The sequence below is a fragment of the Streptopelia decaocto genome, assembly GCF_964273445.1.
Source record: "Streptopelia decaocto genome assembly, chromosome: 2".
Taxonomy (NCBI): Eukaryota; Metazoa; Chordata; class Aves; order Columbiformes; family Columbidae; genus Streptopelia; species Streptopelia decaocto.
Genome location: NC_138655.1, coordinates 137,858,265 through 137,877,288, shown reverse-complemented (window position 1 = coordinate 137,877,288; position 19,024 = coordinate 137,858,265). Strand labels below are relative to the sequence as shown.

Below are 19,024 nucleotides of genomic sequence, written 5' to 3'. Positions count from 1 at the left end.
AGCTGCATACACTGACATGTAGTGTGATACAGTTTTTCATCCTTAACACTAATGCATGAACTCCAGGTCACAACAAATAAAATTCTTACCTTGATCAACTTTAGAAGAAATTAGAGTATTGTTTGCTAGACCTCTTAATATTAACTGCAGAGAACACAGGGAAAAAATGAGATCCCATTCTGGTTATTTTTATCAAAAGGCAAGACTTTAGGAAACCATGAAGTCTTCTCTGATGCAGGTGTGAGTGTGGTTATAGCATGTAATTTCAAGAGAAGACTGGCTGTGTGTCCAGGGTGAACTCTGACTAGTCCAGAGAATTGCTGAAGAGAAGTTGTCATATTCATTTTTTGGTAGTAAACTTACAAGCTTCAGAGAGTAAAACCAATAACCTTTTTCCTGTCACTTACTGCAATGTGAACACTATCCTTCAGCACTCCGATCAGGCATCATTTTGCATTTTGCATCAGTGCAAATGGCATCTTACGGTGCAAGATAGTGGTCAGTTAGGTCTCATACGCCATGCATCATTTCAGGCCAATGCTGGAGGCACATGGCTGCACATAAGAATGTGATTGTGATCCTGATTTTCTAGGTCAAGGTTCTGTGTGATCCTCAGTGATAGTTTAGCTTCTTAGATATGCTGAGAATCTGTTGTTCCCATGCTAGCTATCAGCTTTGATGGGGCCTATCTAGGCTTCCTAGCTAACTTCAGTGCCTTTAAAATTTAAAAAAAGCTCTCAACTCCTTGATTTCTTGGCTTCTGAAGTGGGAGTATATATACCAACTTGTATTCTTAATGTCAGGCTGATATAGGATTGCTCCACTATTGCCCTGACACTGTGTATGCTGATAGAGGGCCCTATCCTTCTCTCAAACAGGGTGAAATTGGACCTGCTGGTCATGTTGGTCCTGCTGGTCCTGCTGGTCCAAGAGGAGAGATTGGACTTCCCGGTTCTAGTGGTCCCGTTGGCCCTCCAGTGAGTAACTTGCCAGACTTTATCTATTGTTGGACAGGTGCACAAGAGACTCTGACCTAACCAGTATTGTTATGTTTCTTAATAGGGCAACCCTGGTGCTAATGGTCTTCCAGGGGCTAAAGGTGCAGCTGTAAGTACAACCTTACTCACACTTGTCTGCTCTGAAAAAAAAAAAAAAAAAAATCAGTTAATGCAACAGAAAAGATAATGGACTTATAATACCTTTTTTTTCTTCTGTTGGACAGGGTCTTCCTGGTGTTGCTGGTGCTCCTGGTCTGCCTGGTCCCCGTGGTATTCCTGGTCCTCCTGGTCCCGCTGGTCCTAGTGGTGCTAGAGGACTTGTTGTAAGTGACCTTTCATATTGTATGTCTTCCTTTGAAAATTGGACACAGTGTCCACAGTTGTAAAGGATTTCCTCTGCATATATTTTTGGCTTTAATGCAGACATTATGTCTTGCTCCACTATAATTAAACATTGTAGTTCATTTCTGTGTCTCGCTGCCTGCTTCAGATGCTGAGACTAAAGAGGTTCACTTTGTACCCTTTGGGTGCAAGGACTGTTAAGCTCTGTCCATGTTGATACTACCAAGAGAGAGATGTGGGAGCAGTCTCACAATCAGGCCCTCAGTGGGTATCCTCAGTAGAAGAATCAGCCCTGGATGTTTCATTGTTCAATAATTGCCATTTCTAAGTATCTTTGAGATGTTTATTTTCATGCCTTTTAAGCCAAAAATACAGTTAGATGAATTGACTATTTATCAAAATAGAGGCAGGCAGGGCAGTGGATGATTAAAGAGCATTTTGATTCATGTAAAAGTTCTTCGGGTAAAAGAGAGATTTTTAAAATGATGCTTAATTCTATGCTCTCTTTTTGTTTTGGACTCTAGGGTGAACCAGGCCCTGCTGGTGCCAAGGGAGAGAGTGGTAACAAGGGTGAACCTGTAAGTATGGCAATATGTTAAGGTTTTTTTGATGAGTAAAGCCTGGTAGTACCTGCAACACAGCATCTGATTTCTTTTTTTTGTCTGTTTGCTTGAAATAGGGTGCTGCTGGACCCCCTGGCCCTCCTGGTCCTAGCGGTGAGGAAGGCAAGAGAGGCGGCAATGGTGAACCTGGCTCTGCTGGTCCCCCGGGCCCTGCTGGTCTAAGAGTAGGTTTTCTTTACATGTTCCAGAAGTAGACGCAAAAAAGAAAGAGGAGATAAAGCTGGACTCAGAAATGCAAATTAAGTAATTATGAATAATTACATTTACATTAATGCTGCTAAGCAAAGATCATTTGCCATTCTGAGCCTTTTTATTAGTTGGGAGCAAATCTATTTTTGCTTTGTATTAATGCTGTGTACTATCTTATCCCTGAAGTAATTAGAGGTTGCTTTGATTTATCCATTGTGCAATATTTAGTGCATTCTCTTTGATTACTCTTAGAGCTTTGTGATGAGATTTAACTGCTTAAATCAGATAATTGGTTCACATGTAGCATGAAGCAGAAGGTTTCACTTCATTGTCTTGATTCAAGAGTGCCTAGAACCCTTTTCACTGGGTGAGGAAATAACTCAGTGAATTTCAGGAGACATGTGGCTTCATGCAGGAGCAGAACTTCACTGGAAAATAATAGGAAAAAAAGACAGTGTTTCAACCATTTTTTTTTTTGTAGAGATAAAGTTTCAGTATTGTGCTTTGGGTAGGATACAGAGAGTCATAGGGAAGCCAGTAACTCCGCACAGAAGAAAGGCTGAAACAGTGTGGGCCAGGCTGTGGGACCCCGGCTGCTGGCTGGAGCCACTTTTAGATCACAATGAACAGTGAAAATGCTCTGATACAAGCAGATTAGAATTTAAAGAAATCTAAAGGAAGTGAGAGAGATTTATTTCACAGTATACATTTACACTGAGGTACATGTGCTCAGAGTTGCACTTACCTCAAATTCAGCAGACCTGCTTGGAAGGCTGAAATTTAGCAATCACTAATGCACCTTACAGGAAAAGATCTATGTCTTCCCTTTTTTTGATTTGTGTTGTGTTCACTTGCAGGGTGTGCCTGGGTCTCGTGGTCTCCCTGGAGCTGATGGCAGAGCTGGTGTAATGGTAAGATTCTTGTCTGGGTCACTACTTCTAAACCATCTTCTTTTATATACAGATGTGTGATACTTTTTGCTATCTCTGCCTAATTTTATTTATTTATTTTGGTAGGGACCTGCTGGTAGCCGTGGTGCTACTGGTCCTGCTGGTGCTAAGGGTCCTAATGGTGATGCTGGCCGTCCTGGTGAGCCTGGTCTTATGGGTCCAAGAGTAAGTTTAAACTCTGTGGTGTAAGTTTGAACTATGCAAAAAGAAAATTACTTAAAATTTAGGGACAGAATTATTCAGAAATCCAACTGCAAAAATTCAGCCTCTGCTACCCATAATTAGGGCACTTCCACCACTCTATCAAAAAAACATTATTGAGGAAATTATTAAGAAGCAACAAAATGTTTATTGAAATTAGCTTCTTTTGCATGTGGTAGCATTTGATTGCTTTGTCGTGGAGCAGTGCACCCTTGTACTGCATTCAGCACTGACTTCTGAGTGGGGACTCCACTTGTGATTATTTACAGAATGTGATCATTAAGATCACAGCTGAAGTGTGTGCATCCTCTATAGCTAACTAAAATAAAAGCAAACCCTGCTAAACTCATGTTAGATGGCTGATCTCAATTATTTCAATTCTATTTTGCAAAACAGCCATCCACTTTTCACAGTGCTGGCTGCAGCCAGAATATGTCTATGTAATTGTATTTCATCTTAGTTGATCTACTCTTTCTCTTCCCATCCCACCCCACCCCATGAAGTGGAAGAGTGAACTCTTAGGCATCTGCAAATATTTAAGCACATTTTCTGCTATATAGAGACTAAATTAATTTATCTGAGTGACACAGGTACTTACCTATAATGATCTTCAGCTGACGTGGGAGCACACACCACCAAATTAAACTTCAGTGTATTTTAGATTTAAACTTGATAGGAGATACAGTCCTGTTTCCACAGTGTGTATTGATACATCGGCATCTGTCTGTGTATGCATACATGTAGGGGAAAAAAAAAAAAAAAAAAAAAAAAGGTTAAATTTTGGGTGAGTTGATTTCCTTCTAAAAACATGAAACCCTTTCTTCCTCAGGGTCTCCCAGGTCAACCTGGAAGCCCAGGCCCTGCTGGCAAGGAAGGTCCTGTTGTAAGTATCTTGCTTTTCATTCTGTTTCCCCATTGCACGTGAAACATAGACATAGACTGAGATTCTAAAAAGCAGAGATCTCAGCACTAAGCTCTAACACAACCCTGTGTAAAATCAGCAATATTTTACTACCATATTACTTGAAAAGTAAGTGAGAAACTTCCCATTCATTTCTATGGATCTCAAATCTAGCCTGTGTGCTGGAAGGGGAAGAAGAAATTCACAGTTCTGCAAAAGGGAGAAAAATGGAGGGATGCATGAGCATGCAATGCATAAGCAGTGATTAAAAGTTAAAGGGCATTTGTTTCTTGTCAGTACACATTTTTCCTAAAACTGAACTCTAATTAAATTACCCCAGCCATTTAACAACGTGCTTTCTTTTTCTAGGGTTTCCCTGGAGCAGATGGTAGGGTTGGGCCAATCGGTCCAGCTGGAAATAGAGGTGAGCCTGGCAACATTGGATTCCCTGGACCAAAAGGTCCCACTGTAAGTACAGTACAGAAACTTTATTTACTATGAAGGTATTTCCAGACTAATCTGTAGGTCCCCAGCTCTAACAATTGAACATATCTTGTGTCATCCTGTACAGCTTATTGGATGGCATCCGCTTATATTCAAGAGTTCTGTTTTAAATTATTTTCCAGTTCTCTAAAATATGATTAAAAAATTGGAAAACAATGTAATTCGTTTAGGAATATTTAGACATTGGAGTGATTAGAATAATATATGTCTACATTATAATTTCTTCATTTCCATTTTATCATTTCTGTATGTACTCTTCAGTAAAAGCTCTGTACAGGCTGGCTACCAGGCCTAAGTTTCAATTCCAGAGTCTTATTATTTATGGAGCACAATCCAAAGCTCACTCACTTTAGAAGAAAGCTACTAATTATTTCAGGGGGGCTCTTGACCTGCCACGCAGAGGCCACAGATAGCAAAAATCTTCTACTGGATTTGTGGTGCTGTTGTTCATACAGACCGATGCAGACATATATATAGTGTATCGCATAGGATACTATGCAGAGTGTCATGAATTATGATCTCAAAAAATAAAGGAATTGAGTTTTGAAGAGACATTTTGATTTGAGCTATACTTTCTAAGTGGATACAATGGCAGATTACACTTGTGGGTGTTTTAGTTACGGTTAAAGAAATATTATAATAAAACTTCTGGCAAGGAGAGTATCAGTCTCTGTTTAGTAGTTTAAACTAAATCTAATATGAAATCTTGGCTAATTTTTATATCTTTTTCTTTTAACTTCAGGGTGAACCTGGCAAACCTGGTGAAAGAGGCAATGTTGGTGTTGCTGGCCCACGGGTATGTGGATATGTTTTCTTTTTCAACCCCTAGAGAGAAGAACGTAGATTTTTAAAATGTAATAAAATAGCATTGTCTTATGCAAGCATGGATAGATGATGAAATAGAAAAGCACCTGGGAATGCATTCACCTAGCTTCATGTCAGTGGGGACTGTTACTTAAGGGATAAATGAACTACCCTTCTTGGGTATTAATTGGGTAATTCATTATGCGGTATGAGCTTCCTATGAAGAGGAAAAAATAGCACACCTCATGCAAATTTTTTAGGACAGTGCATAGTTTCTAGTTTATCCTTCTTGTATTTAAGGGACCAAATAATTGGTCTATTGTGGGGAAAATGCTATCAGCAAGGTTCCTATAATCTGTAATTCCAAAATAATTTTCCTTAAGGATGAATGTGCTGCAATAACAAAAACAGTCACCAGAATTAAAAATTGTAGGCATCTTTAGTACCCTTTGACAGTGAAGCTCTTACAAGTAATGGTTAAGTTCAAAATACACGGACCTTTGGTTTTGACCCAGAATCACTTTAGAGGGATCTTATTCATAACGAATCAAAACTGATAACTGCTTTCTACTTGAATACATTTAGGGTGCTCCTGGTCCAGAGGGAAACAACGGTGCTCAGGGTCCTCCTGGAGTCACTGTAAGTAACATCCTCCTCACAGATCCATTTTGTGATTTATTTTTCATTACTGGGATTTCCCATTTTAAAATCCATTGTCCTGTATTCCTCCTTCCAAGTTAATCACTTGTTTGTCATTTCATCCAGGGCAACCAAGGTGGAAAGGGTGAACAAGGTCCCGCTGGCCCTCCTGGCTTCCAGGTAAGTAACTGCGTGCTCTGCTCAGTCTTATCTATGGTTTACAAAGTAGGAAGTGCTTCTGCCTTAACTTGATTTGTATTCTTGTTTCTTTATGCCTAGGGTCTGCCAGGTCCCTCGGGTCCAGCTGGAGAAGCTGGTAAACCAGGCGAAAGGGTAAGTGACAGATACAGTACTCCACAAGTAGGGGCAGGCATTGCATAAGCGTTATGTTTACAATTGCACATGTGGTGAAGCCTGTTGGGTCCATTTGCCAAAGCAAAGCAATCTGTGTTATATGCAAAGTTTAATAGCTCCTTTTGTTAAAGCTAGCCACAAATGAAGAAGGTTTGTTGGAATTTACAACATAGTACTTATTTCAAAGTTTTGGTATGAAACTGAGGAAAGCCAATCATTAGTTTTCCAGGCCTTAAGCAGCAATAAAATATGCCCCCCTCCAACAGACAAGTCAGTACATGAAAAATATTTTACTTCACATTTCTTTTGAAATCTTTAAGGTTCAGTCTCACCTGTATTACTCCAACTGTGTGCTTTTGCACATCAATTGATTTACAATGGCATACAACTGAGGTAGCTCAGTAGTAATTCAGGCTCTAGGTTCCGTCCTGTTAAAGTGTGTGATATAATCTGCAAATGGCACATGCTATGTGTCATAACACCCTAAAGTTTATAGTTACATCCCTCTCTGTCCCTAGAGTTTACATTGCATGTACCTGAAAAACGAGCTTGGAATTTAATAGCTAACTCTTTCTTCAGATGAGAAACTACTATCTCAGGTGTGCTTTGAGATATTGTGCATTTTAGTCTGAAGATTTTCAATATGCTGCTTCAATTTGAGAAGCATTTCTATTTACTGCTAAGAAACAAAGCACAGTTTAAGCTAATGAGTTTGCTTCAGAAATAAGCTTTACCAATACATCTACTCTCTTTTAGGGTCTTCATGGTGAATTTGGTGTCCCTGGTCCTGCTGGCCCAAGAGTGAGTAACTCATCTGAAATTTAGTACAGACTGTCTTAATAATGTGTTCAATAATAATAGTAACTATACCTCCCACTTCACTTTGTTCCTCCACTGTGAATAGATACCTGTATACAGCTTTGTGTGGAGACCATCCTGCCTGGCAGGAAAGTCCCATTTATGCAGAGCAATCAATAGTTTATAAAATGCTTGATTAATTATTTGCTTTCCAAATCCCCTGATAAAGAGGTTGGTATTTAAACTCCTTCTAGTGCTTCTTCTTTTCTTCTGACTTCCAGACTAAATGTATTCATGACAAATATTCCCATTCACTCTTATCAGTCATGTCAATCAGTTTAAATAGCATTTTTCCTCCCTATATTTAGTACCCTGAGGCTGCATTAATAACAGTGTCCTCTTTAAACTTTCATATTGCGAACCTATCCAAGCCAAGTTCCCTTTATCATTGTAGTAGTGTTTATCTGTCTCTAGCTTATCTTAAGCATCTTGTACCCAGCCAGAGTGTATTTCATTCAGTACTCCAAATTAGGTTTTACTGATGCTTTGTACAACAAATTAACACTTCCTAAAAATACCTCACTGCTTGTGCCGTCACGTGTGCCTTTTTCATGTCTGCATCATATCGTTGTCTACGGTATATCACCTTTCTCCTTCTGTCATTTTCACCAGGTGAATCCCCCCATTTACAGCACAAATATTCATTTTTGTACCTAAATAAATGGCCTGGTACTTTCTATTCCTGAATTTTGTGCCACTTCTACTGTGACAGGCGGAGAGCAGGTTCTTCACTTCTTCTGTGTAATATGTCAGCCTTTCTTCCTGTTGACAAGAGCTTCCACCTTTGTGGTATCTGCATATTTCATAAATACCTTTCTTCCTTTTCTGCTTCTCCTGTCATTAACAAAATATATGTTAAAACAATGAAAAGATATATTAATTGGGGAACATCTGTAGAACATAAGTTAGCATTCTGCATCATTGGCACGTTTCAGCAGTATGGTACTTCTCCCTGAGTCAGTTTTCTGGCCACATTATAGTTCTCATTCAAACTCCTAGATTCTCCAACGTGACTAAAAATCTCCAATATGCCTTATCAGATTATTCACTGATGTCCAGCTTGATCACACTGGGATAATTTGAGATGCCTTTAGTAAAACTGATATTTCTACCTTTGTTAGATCTATTGGGCATTTAAGCCCAGTTCCTGGCCACCTCCACTTCTCCAGATGACCTCTGTTTCAGAATTTATCCTTAAACACGTATAACTTACAGGTCACATTAGTATGCTTTAGCCTGTGTTCTCCAATATTTGCCAGGCATTTGACACTGTAAAAATAATTGTTTGCCAATTACTCTGCCTCTAATTTCACTAGAATCTGTTATGTGCTCTCAAATTCATATAAAAAGCTCCATTTGACAATAGCATGCAAGACACTGTTACCAGAATGAGCACAGCAGCCAAAATCCATGTTCAAGAAGTACCTGTACTTTAATTGTCAGGTGTTATGATGATGCAAGACTTTAGTACTTAACTTTGCTATATTTTTGACAAAAACTAGAGCCAATTCTTATGTCCAGTTTAGTTAATATCCACACAATTCCAATACAGTTCTTAAAGGTTTGTTCAGCTAAAAATGTGTCGCATTGTCATTTCTACTGGTCAATGCGCTTAAGCCTTTAAGCTACAGAACAATTCAAGGAAAAACTCAAATCAGACTGTCTCCTGTAGGGTGAACGTGGTCCTCCTGGTGAAAGCGGTGCTGTTGGTCCTGCTGGTCCCATTGGAAGCCGTGGTCCCTCTGGCCCACCAGGCCCTGATGGTAACAAGGTACGTCTTTTCCAGTTGCCATTGCCTCCCTGTGGAATTCCTGATTAAGTCAATCCAAAACTCTCTTTCCTGAGAGCATAAGTGATTCCTAGTAACAGGTAGTTACCTATACACCATATATACCCACTGGGTCATTTCTTCACATGGTAAAGCTCCATCCCAGCTAGTCCACACCAATATTAAAGGTTTTAGTTTAGCACTATAGGCAACAGGAGGAGAACTGCGGTTTGGGATCATTTTGAATACAACTTGTCAGCTGGATATACTATTATTCTGTTTTAAGATAGGGCCCAATATTTTGGGCAAAATTCATGCTGACTTCTATTTAGATCCACCTTATACACAGGAAGTTCTTGTGTCAAGTAAGCAGTATTTTCCCCAAAACATAAGCACAATAATGAGCAATTATCTACCAGAATAATGTTGGCTCAATGCTAGTTGAATATGTGGCTTAGTTTTCAAGATATTTTGTGGGTAGTCTCTCCACAAAAGTTCACTTTAGAATATGGGACACCCCAAAGCTCAGGAGCCCACAGAATCAGTGTTCACATCTGGCACCTTCACCAGCTGAAAAAGTAAAAGTAGAATATCTTAGGATGAAATGCTGCTACTTCACACTGTTTATAAGCAAGCAGAATGATGGGCAAAGTAGTAATGACAAAATTTTGTTCAAAATTGTGTGAATGATTCGACCTGTCTTACATGATATGCTGTTGCTCGCAGGGTGAGCCTGGCAATGCTGGTCCTGCTGGTGGTCCTGGTCCTGCTGGCCCTGGTGGAATCCCAGGAGAGAGGGGTGTTGCTGGTGTTCCAGGAGGCAAGGGTGAAAAGGTAAGGTGGATGGTCTAACCTGCTTTGTTATGGCATGTACAGGTCGGGAGATGTTTGGATTTCATGAACTTAAAAAAACCTGCAGGTTACCTCCATGTGACTTATTTACTGTGAAGCTGTATTACATGATGACTCATTAGTAGTGAATAAGTCAAGGGTTTGTTGGTCCAAGAGACTGACTATTTTCTAAGGTTGTATTTTGATCTTTGCTCAATATTTGGAATTGGTTTAAGTGGCAGTTAGTGCTTCACAGGTTTGGTTAACAATGAGCTTATCTTTACCACAGAAATATTAAAGCTGTCTTTGAGTACAGGCTTTATAGTAGGAATGTGCCTATTAGTCACAAAGGACTGAGTCTCTGATCCAATCCTTGACTATTACAGGTGCAGTGACTCTGATATAAGTAAATCAGTTACAAAAATCAGCTATCTATAAAACCAGAAAACCTTTTAGCCAATGTAAGCCTTTATATAAAGCTGTGAAGTCTGGTTGCAAGCCCTTTTGCTACCTCTGCTTTATCTATAAAATTATCTATAAATCGATTTTTATCTTTTTATGTACATCTCATTCCATATTCTCTTCTGTTCATTATTTAAACTGTAAACTGAAATTTCTAGAACTGCTTTATTTGTTTTGACTAAAAAAATCCATAGTCATTTAGCATAAATGAAATTGTAAGGAAATTAAGATGAAAACTGTTTGCAACTTTTTATAAAACACTATGTACTAATATGCAGATTAATGCAGAAGAGTAGGATATATTAAAAAAGGAGATGGAACAGAGTGCAGGTCTGATTTCTTAACGCTAGTGATGGCCTGGATGTAACTTTTTGTTATACACAACATATGTCATTTTGTGATCACTCCTATGACATAATTATTTTTAACAGTTCTTTTCCTGTTTCAAATAGAAAGTAAAACATGAATACCCAAAATAATTTTTACATGTGGTTATTTCTCGACCAAAAGCAAAGTGATTTTGAGGGGGGATTTACATTCATAGTTTAGAATATATATATATATATATATAAAATAATGCATTTTTCTTCCCCTGTGTGTATTCTAGGGTCCCCCAGGTCTGAGAGGTGATGCTGGTGCAACAGGAAGAGATGGTGCTCGTGTAAGTATCTTTTGGTTCTACTTGAGTTTACCTTGCTACACCTGAGAACCTGAGTGACTGAAAAGGATGTTCAGGACTTGTATCTCCTACTGCATTGCATTTTTTCTTATATCTGCTCACTTTCGATACAAATCAATATGATTTTTTGCCCTTTGTCCAGGGTTGTTTGAATCTGGGGGGAGAGAAAAGTGAAAACTTCTCATGCACACAAGCAGAGAAACGACATCAGCAGAGAGCCTTGTATGTTATAGACAGTTATTCAGTGTGACATTATCCTGTTTAACTCTATGGGCTCAGCCCAGACAGCTAATTCTAAAGGCAGCCTGCAAAACCACACAAAATTATCATTAATTTGAGGTTTTGGCTGTTTGGTCCTAGGCTTTATACTTTGGAAGGAAAACAGCTGAATAGATTTTGTTTTATAAAATCATGTGTCCTTTATATTGAAAACAGCTGGAAGAAAGTCACACACCTGTCTCCGGGAGGAAAGAGAAAAAATATTAATAGTCACTCCTGCTTACATTTTGTTAGAAATGACGTCCTGTCTCTTGACCTATAGGGTCTCCCTGGTGCTATTGGTGCTCCTGGCCCTGCTGGTGGTGCTGGTGACCGGGTAAGTCTAGTCTTTGAATGAAAAAGTGTCTTGTTTGTTTATGCAGTTTACCCATGCATGAATATTTAAGATGAGGAGTTCTGTAAAAAACAGTTCCATCTTTCTAGTGTGCATGAGTTCTGCAAGTTTTTCAGATTAGGGATGCAAGTGTTAATGGGACTGTAGAGCTATTCAGTGAAGTTTCCCATAGCAGCCCCAACCTGTTCCTAAAAGGGCAGGAAAGAGATACACATCTACATGGCAGTGGGTTATATGGGGAGAAGATTCTGATGTAGGCTTTGTCTGAATTCTTCCCAGCTGAGGCTAATCTCACAATCCTCCTCACACTGTGAGAAGAGCTTTTGATATGGTGATGAACAACCACACGTTAGCTCAGAATGATTCTTCATCCTGTCTGATTATTGTTAGAAATTGTAAATACAGGGTGAGTCAAAACAGAAGCATTTTCAGTAGCACTCTCTCCATTGCCAAATGTGTCTGTACCACAAGATCACCCCTGTTCTGACTGCAGTGATGTCATAACGTTTTGGAAATCTGTTTTAGGGTGAAGCAGGTTCTGCTGGTCCTGCTGGTCCTGCTGGTGCACGTGGTATCCCTGTAAGTAGCAATTCCTACCACTGTTCCTGTGTCAGAGACATGATATTGAGAAAAATGCCCTTTTAAAGCCCATTCCAATTAGTCCTCTCCTCCTTGTCCTCTCTTTAGGGTGAACGTGGTGAGCCTGGTCCCGTAGGTCCTAGTGGATTTGCTGGACCTCCTGTGAGTATTGTTTGTGCTGTCCTCCTATGGATGCAACACCATTGCTGTATTTTCTGTGCATGCTTTTCCAACTCCTTGTTCAATGTGTTTTTCTGCCCATAGGGTGCAGCTGGTCAGCCTGGTGCTAAAGGCGAGCGTGGGCCTAAGGGACCTAAGGGTGAAAGTGGACCAACAGGTGCTATTGGCCCAATTGGTGCTTCTGGACCACCAGTAAGTGCACTGTCTCTGGTTCCTAACTGTGTTATGCAAGCAATATGGTACCCTGAAGTCCTTGAATTTTGAAAAGATAATTAAAAAAAGAAACAAAACTTCAAACTAGGCTGTGAGGAAAGTCACCATACTGATATTCACACATCATATAAACTTTGTCAATCTATTTATGTGGGCTCAGATTGTAAGTCTGGAACTGAAATGAAGAGAAAAAAAAAATCAACTTGCCCTGAAGATCAGCAAAATCAGTATATCTTGGACCATTCAGGGGGTGATTGTGGGTAAGTTCTGAGCTGAGGATGATGGTATCTTCCTCTCAAAGACAGGATGTTCTGTCACTTTCAGACTTTCAGACCCAATCATCCAAAAGCAAATGTGCAAATTTGTCTATGCACTCACTTGCACGCAGGCTTTTCATGTGCTAGCACCTTTTTAGCCCAAAGGTATATACTACTTCACATACATGCAGCGCATTATTGGGAAACTGGTTGAAATTATATAGAAAGTCATGCCCTGGTATTTCAAGTACCGTAAAGTAGTGCAAGATAACATGGCTTGGGGTTCCTACTGTATCATTCTAATAGAGCAATACCAGATCCTTGCACTATATGGCTATTATTAGTCATACAGTGCAAACAGAGGGCTTGCTGTTCTCTGCTTTACTGTGTCTTTCACATTTTGGCTTTCAGATTTTCTTAGATGCACGTAATAGTTGCAAGGCAAATTCGTTTGAATTATAAATGCCTTATGCAACTCTTCTCAGTCCTTATGATACTGATTTTAAATGTCTGTGAGAATTTACTGCCCTAGTATCAGGGCAGGAATTGTGGTTTTGGGCCAAGTCCTGCTCCTGTTAAAAAAGCAAAATTTCCCTTAATTTCAATGGGAGTGAGATGGAGCCATTATTCTAGATAGGGAAGATTAACAGTGTTTGCTTGATTCATTTGTCTTTTTCAATCCTTCATACATAGGGTCCCGCTGGTGCTGCTGGTCCTGCTGGCCCTCGTGGTGATGCTGGTCCTCCTGTAAGTCTTCAGGCTCTTGGCACCGACATTGTTGCTTTTTATGAAGTCATTGTTTCCTTTAAACCAAATCTTCTTTTTCACTTTTATTTTTAGGGCATGACTGGTTTCCCTGGTGCTGCTGGAAGAGTTGGTCCTCCTGGCCCTGCTGTAAGTAACTCGTGAAGAAGTTCTAAGGGGCGATAAATCAGAAGTTGCACCGGTTAGAGATAATCCTCATTTGTGTTACATGGACACTAATTCTAACTGCACTGAAATCACCTTAGATCCTTAGAGGACTGGATGAGATAAGAAGTCTCTAAACTATTTAAACTCCCAGAGGGGGAGTTATGCATTTAGTTTTTGGTTGTTTTGTTTTGTTTGTGGTTTTTTATAATCCACCAAGCATCCCTTTGCATCTTGAGGTGCCCAACCATTTGGAAAAATCCGTGTTTCTTTTTCTTTTGTTCACTGTGAGTAACTGCATAGCCACTGATTTTGAGTGGAATAAGAAAGTCATGTCCTATTTGTAAAATAATGTTAAGGTTATCTTCTGTCCACACTTTCTAAAGTATTTGCAGTTTCAGCTCCTGTCTCAAGGAGGGCAGCCTCTCGTTTTTAGGAATGTAAATCCTTGCATCTTTATTTTTCAGCCAAACATTCTAATCTCAAATTAACATTTGTAGTTTTCTTCTTAGAGGTGTTTCTGACTTTTACCAAAAGGCACTTGTTTTGTTAGAAACCCTACATTTTAATATATTTTAAATCCCAGTATCCAAACCAAATAATCCTGTTGAATTTGAAGAGGTTTTTCTGATAGATTTTGTAGTTATATTAATGTCTTCAGTGCCAAATCAATATTTTTCCTGCCAAATTTTGCCACTTTCACCTGCACTGAGTAAAAAAAAAAAAAATCTCAGTCCAATAATTCTACTGATTACACCTATCTACTGATAACAAAAGCAACAGAAGCTGCTGCTTCAGAACAGCTGATAACCTGTTTATTGCAAAGCATGATTTTTATAATGTTTATAAAATGAAATTTATCTCTGCTCTCCCCACTAAATGGGTCTATATTGTAATGATATCATATTCATACTCAATCCTAGGGCATCACTGGTCCCCCTGGTCCTCCTGGCCCAGCTGGTAAAGATGGTGCTAGAGGTCTACGTGGTGATGTTGGTCCAGTTGGCCGTACTGGTGAACAAGGTATTGCTGGCCCACCTGGTTTCGCTGGTGAGAAAGGTCCAGCTGGAGAGGCTGGTGCTGCTGTAAGTTCCTGAGCATGATATCTCATTAAAAATGTTTTTCTTCATGTAAATGTTATGGCTTCTAAGATACTTTGGCCATTTGTGAAGGGCTTTCCTCTTTTATCCTCAGATTTAGCAAAGCTTTTAAATAGAAGCTCCACTGAGACTCAAGCAAGTGTTTATAGGCATGTTTGACACATACATCATAGGAAGTGAACCTGATCTCAGGGTCAGGTTTTTATCTTTTTTTTCTTTTTTTTGTGGTGAATTGCATCTTTCTCTGCAATTGTCCACGTGAAAGCAAAATGCTAACTGCAGAAGAAATTGCTACTTGTCTGAGAAAGGGAAGCAGAGTCTCCTACTTTGAAATTGAGCATCACAGATGGAAAAAGAAGGAACATGTGAACATTCATTTAGAACAATCTCTATTCATTTCTGCATCAGAAACACTAATTTGAGGGGATCACAAGGTTAAAGTTGTCTGGCCCCAGGGTGGCTTAGAATTATGCAAATTAATTAATGTTGAGTGCCTGATAGCTGAATTACTGACATTTTTAAAATCAGACATATTTCTGTCTTATGGAAGTATGCATTTGTGTGAAATAACATTCTGTCTTTCTCAAAAAATTATACAAATATCTTCTGTGATCTGCAGAAGTTGCAGCTAAGAATGAAATCTTCAGTGTCATTGTCAGACATCTACATTAAAATTTTGAAAGTGACAGTTGAAAATTTCCTCTTTAATGTCCAGTATAAAGCAATACATTTTCTAATTTTTATTCTCTAATTTAATTTCAGTTGTGAAAAATGTAATTGAACTAGTAGGTCTGACTGTAAATTAGGATAATATTTTTGGGTAATCTGTCAGAATGATTACTTATGCCAAGTTTACTGCTATGTATGCTCAAATTTCAAGGAAATGGAAAAGTCACTTGACTAGATAACCTTTACCTTTCAAATGGTCAATATAGAGCTCTAAGGGTTGTTTGGAGATGTCAGATACCACCTAAGAGATCTTCTAAGGCTGTCTCAGGATCAGTCTCAGATGGTCAGTCTCTTTGCTATGGAATCCCCTCACACAGTCATCCTCTCCATACTTAACACCCCAATTTTCATGCACCACCCACTGTTATTGAATGGGATGGGAAAAAAACGTATATAGTGTTGTTCTTTAACAGCATTTTCACTGGAAAACAGTTGTGAGGGGAGTATAACCAGCTTTACATTCTTACAGTTATTTAGCTTTGTAGTTTAAAGTCATACGGCTTGGTTGCAATTTCTAGGATCTAGCATTAACATACATTGAGATCCTTGAAAAGCAGTTGATATTGTTGTAGAGCAAATCAAATGAGAAATGTGAAGTGCCATAAAAATTATATTTTTCTCTGTTAATATAAATAATATTCTCTTCATGCCATAGGGTCCTCCTGGTGCCCCAGGTCCTCAAGGTATTCTTGGTGCTCCTGGTATCCTTGGGCTGCCTGGCTCTCGGGGAGAACGTGGTCTTCCAGGCATCTCTGGAGCAACAGTGAGTATATGGCTAGTTAACTCATTTAAACAGATAGATGTAGAGAAAAAAGCTGAGGTCTCCTCTTAAGGGAAACCAGGAAAAAGGAGATGTGGAATCTGTTGTTTCCATTGCTGCTGCAAACAGAGGATATGGACCTCACAGACTTAGAGAAGTGGAAGAAATGATTGCTTGCTGCAGACAAACAAGTCTTGTGTCTGCAGGTGAGCATAGTTTTGAATGGAATCAGAGGTTTCTGATAGAAGAAGAAGAACATTTAGAATGAAGATAATATTTGGTATAGTTAGATATGTTTCTTGTGTCATGAATTTGTTTCACTTCCAGAACTGATTGCAGAGAAATGTCTCTCTTAGATATAGGCCAAAAGTTCTGTAAGACTGGTTGTGTTGTATTATAATGTCACATTTTGTTATCACTGTTCCTGTATTTAGGGTGAACCTGGTCCTCTGGGTGTTGCTGGTCCTCCTGGTGCCCGTGGTCCCTCTGGTCCTGTGGGTTCTCCTGGTCCAAATGGTGCTCCTGGTGAAGCTGGTCGTGATGTAAGCTATGTCTTATTTCCTCTTCAGGATTGCTTTTCTTTTATTCTGAGCCAAAGACAGACAGAAAAAGCAGATGCGACTGGAGGTTATTCTGCTAGGAATATATAAGGAAAGCTTGTTATCACCAAATTTTCATAAGCATCGTATTAGATGCAATATACCTATCTTTCAGGGAAGTATAAAAACTGCAGCCACTTTTACTTGAGGGGTCTCATGATTTGTGGCATTAAAGACAAAGTGTTATTTAACTTTAGGCCCACTCAGAAGGCATATGAAGCACGTTACACAAAATGTTGGAATTCAGTTATTGGACGTGTGCAACACTCAGCACTACTTTGGAGCCCTAACGAAACGGGTACACTTTAACATTGTGGGTGAACTGGATAATGTTTCCCAATGTGCATTCTGTCACCACAAAATGTGCAGTATACTTGTAGGCTAAAAACATGATGGAACAAACTCAGGCCTGTGTGGTCGGTTCTGCTGAACAGCAGAGATCAGTGCAGGTTAAGACCTGAGTCCTATGCAGAAGGGAGAATGTGGGAACACTGAAGTGGAACAAACTGCTCCCTCTGCTGCCCTGCCTTATGGGTCATTACTTGCAGGACAGGGTCCTGATCCCAGTTCTACACAGAGCAGCAAATAAACTTACCCATCCAGTTTAACCATCCAAGTTAGTAGTTCACCTTGAAGAAAGTTATCCATACAGTGGTTATACATTACTTACGCTATAAGAACAGTTAAAGTGTTAACATGTTATCTTGTCTACTGTAAGGATAACTATATAAAGCTTTCTCTGGACCTTATCAGAAAAACTTATTTGATAACCTGAAGTATTGTTAACAAGAGACTCCTGTGAGTCCTGAAACTCACAGGATTTCAAAGAGATCAGAGAAAAGTAATTTTATTTTAGAAGTATTAAAGAGAAATAAAATTTCTGTTCCATGAGAATTTTCTGGAAAAAAAAAAGCTTTGCTAGCGTACACAGTGAAACAGTTGAAGTGAAATAAACATTCACAAATGAAGTCATTTAAGCTTGTGAAGTACCACAACAAAGTAATTTAGCTTGACTACTGTGTAAGTCCTTTTCTCTCCACTGGCATTTTTCATCTAACAAGTAAGTCTCACTTTTAGAAGAGTGCAAACTGTATGAAGACCACTATTGTCTTGACCTTTTCATTTAGAGAAATATAGCAAAATCCAGTAATTTTCTTCTTGTACTGAACTTACAAAGACCTAAAAGGCCATCTTATTTTTCTGAGAACACTTCATATATATAGGGGATTTGAAAGTGGCATTTATAAGGAAGAGTTTTTTATTGTCAAAATTTATGCTATGTCATCTCAATGTCTTCTTATTCTCATTGGGAGAAATTAGACTGACACACAGTTCCATGTGAGATGAAGGTTGATGGAATTTAATGCTTTTTTCATGGTATTTTAACAGGGCAACCCTGGAAATGATGGTCCTCCAGGCCGTGACGGTGCTCCTGGCTTCAAGGTAACTTGTTCTTTTATTTCGTAATCATGGAAGAAATATTCCAGTATGTGTAAGTCAGTAGTAACACACTGTCTGTCCCTTTCCACTCCTTTGTTCCCAGGGAGAGCGTGGAGCTCCTGGTAGCCCTGGTCCCAGTGGTGCACTGGGTGCTCCTGGTCCTCATGGCCAAGTTGGTCCTGCTGGAAAGCCTGGAAACCGTGGTGAACCTGTAAGTTGATAAGACCTTAATAAGACCCACAGCACTAACATTTGTCCATCATATATACACATTATACCTCAAGTACCTACAATATGTGGATAATTATTTTGCTTTCTGCAGAGATGTGTTGAGCATGGAATCTTCCTTAGGTATAATATACAGCACTGACAAGCATTTTTCTATTCCTGTTTCAGGGTCCTGCTGGTGTTGTGGGTCCTGCTGGTGCTTTTGGTCCAAGAGGTCTTGCTGTAAGTCTGATTTCTAAATACAATACCACATTGACACAAGAAGAGAAAACATGCTTTATTAAAAAGAACTTGTGACTGTGCTCAAGATATAG

General features: G+C 39.3%; 1 protein-coding gene across 1 annotated transcript in view; it reads left to right on the top strand.

Annotated features, from left to right (window-relative positions):
• Window positions 1–19,024, top strand: part of COL1A2 (collagen type I alpha 2 chain) — a 39,496-nt gene that overhangs the window by 15,506 nt on the left and 4,966 nt on the right. The window contains exons 15-43 of the mRNA XM_082044365.1: window positions 879–977; window positions 1,063–1,107; window positions 1,223–1,321; window positions 1,865–1,918; window positions 2,020–2,127; window positions 3,010–3,063; window positions 3,169–3,267; window positions 4,133–4,186; window positions 4,574–4,672; window positions 5,451–5,504; window positions 6,098–6,151; window positions 6,278–6,331; window positions 6,431–6,484; window positions 7,262–7,306; window positions 9,036–9,134; window positions 9,858–9,965; window positions 11,032–11,085; window positions 11,645–11,698; window positions 12,242–12,295; window positions 12,404–12,457; window positions 12,560–12,667; window positions 13,639–13,692; window positions 13,786–13,839; window positions 14,778–14,939; window positions 16,339–16,446; window positions 16,878–16,985; window positions 18,432–18,485; window positions 18,586–18,693; window positions 18,879–18,932. Of these exons, the coding sequence (XP_081900491.1) occupies window positions 879–977; window positions 1,063–1,107; window positions 1,223–1,321; window positions 1,865–1,918; window positions 2,020–2,127; window positions 3,010–3,063; window positions 3,169–3,267; window positions 4,133–4,186; window positions 4,574–4,672; window positions 5,451–5,504; window positions 6,098–6,151; window positions 6,278–6,331; window positions 6,431–6,484; window positions 7,262–7,306; window positions 9,036–9,134; window positions 9,858–9,965; window positions 11,032–11,085; window positions 11,645–11,698; window positions 12,242–12,295; window positions 12,404–12,457; window positions 12,560–12,667; window positions 13,639–13,692; window positions 13,786–13,839; window positions 14,778–14,939; window positions 16,339–16,446; window positions 16,878–16,985; window positions 18,432–18,485; window positions 18,586–18,693; window positions 18,879–18,932 (2,205 nt within the window). The remainder of the gene's footprint in view (window positions 1–878; window positions 978–1,062; window positions 1,108–1,222; window positions 1,322–1,864; window positions 1,919–2,019; window positions 2,128–3,009; window positions 3,064–3,168; window positions 3,268–4,132; window positions 4,187–4,573; window positions 4,673–5,450; window positions 5,505–6,097; window positions 6,152–6,277; window positions 6,332–6,430; window positions 6,485–7,261; window positions 7,307–9,035; window positions 9,135–9,857; window positions 9,966–11,031; window positions 11,086–11,644; window positions 11,699–12,241; window positions 12,296–12,403; window positions 12,458–12,559; window positions 12,668–13,638; window positions 13,693–13,785; window positions 13,840–14,777; window positions 14,940–16,338; window positions 16,447–16,877; window positions 16,986–18,431; window positions 18,486–18,585; window positions 18,694–18,878; window positions 18,933–19,024) is intronic.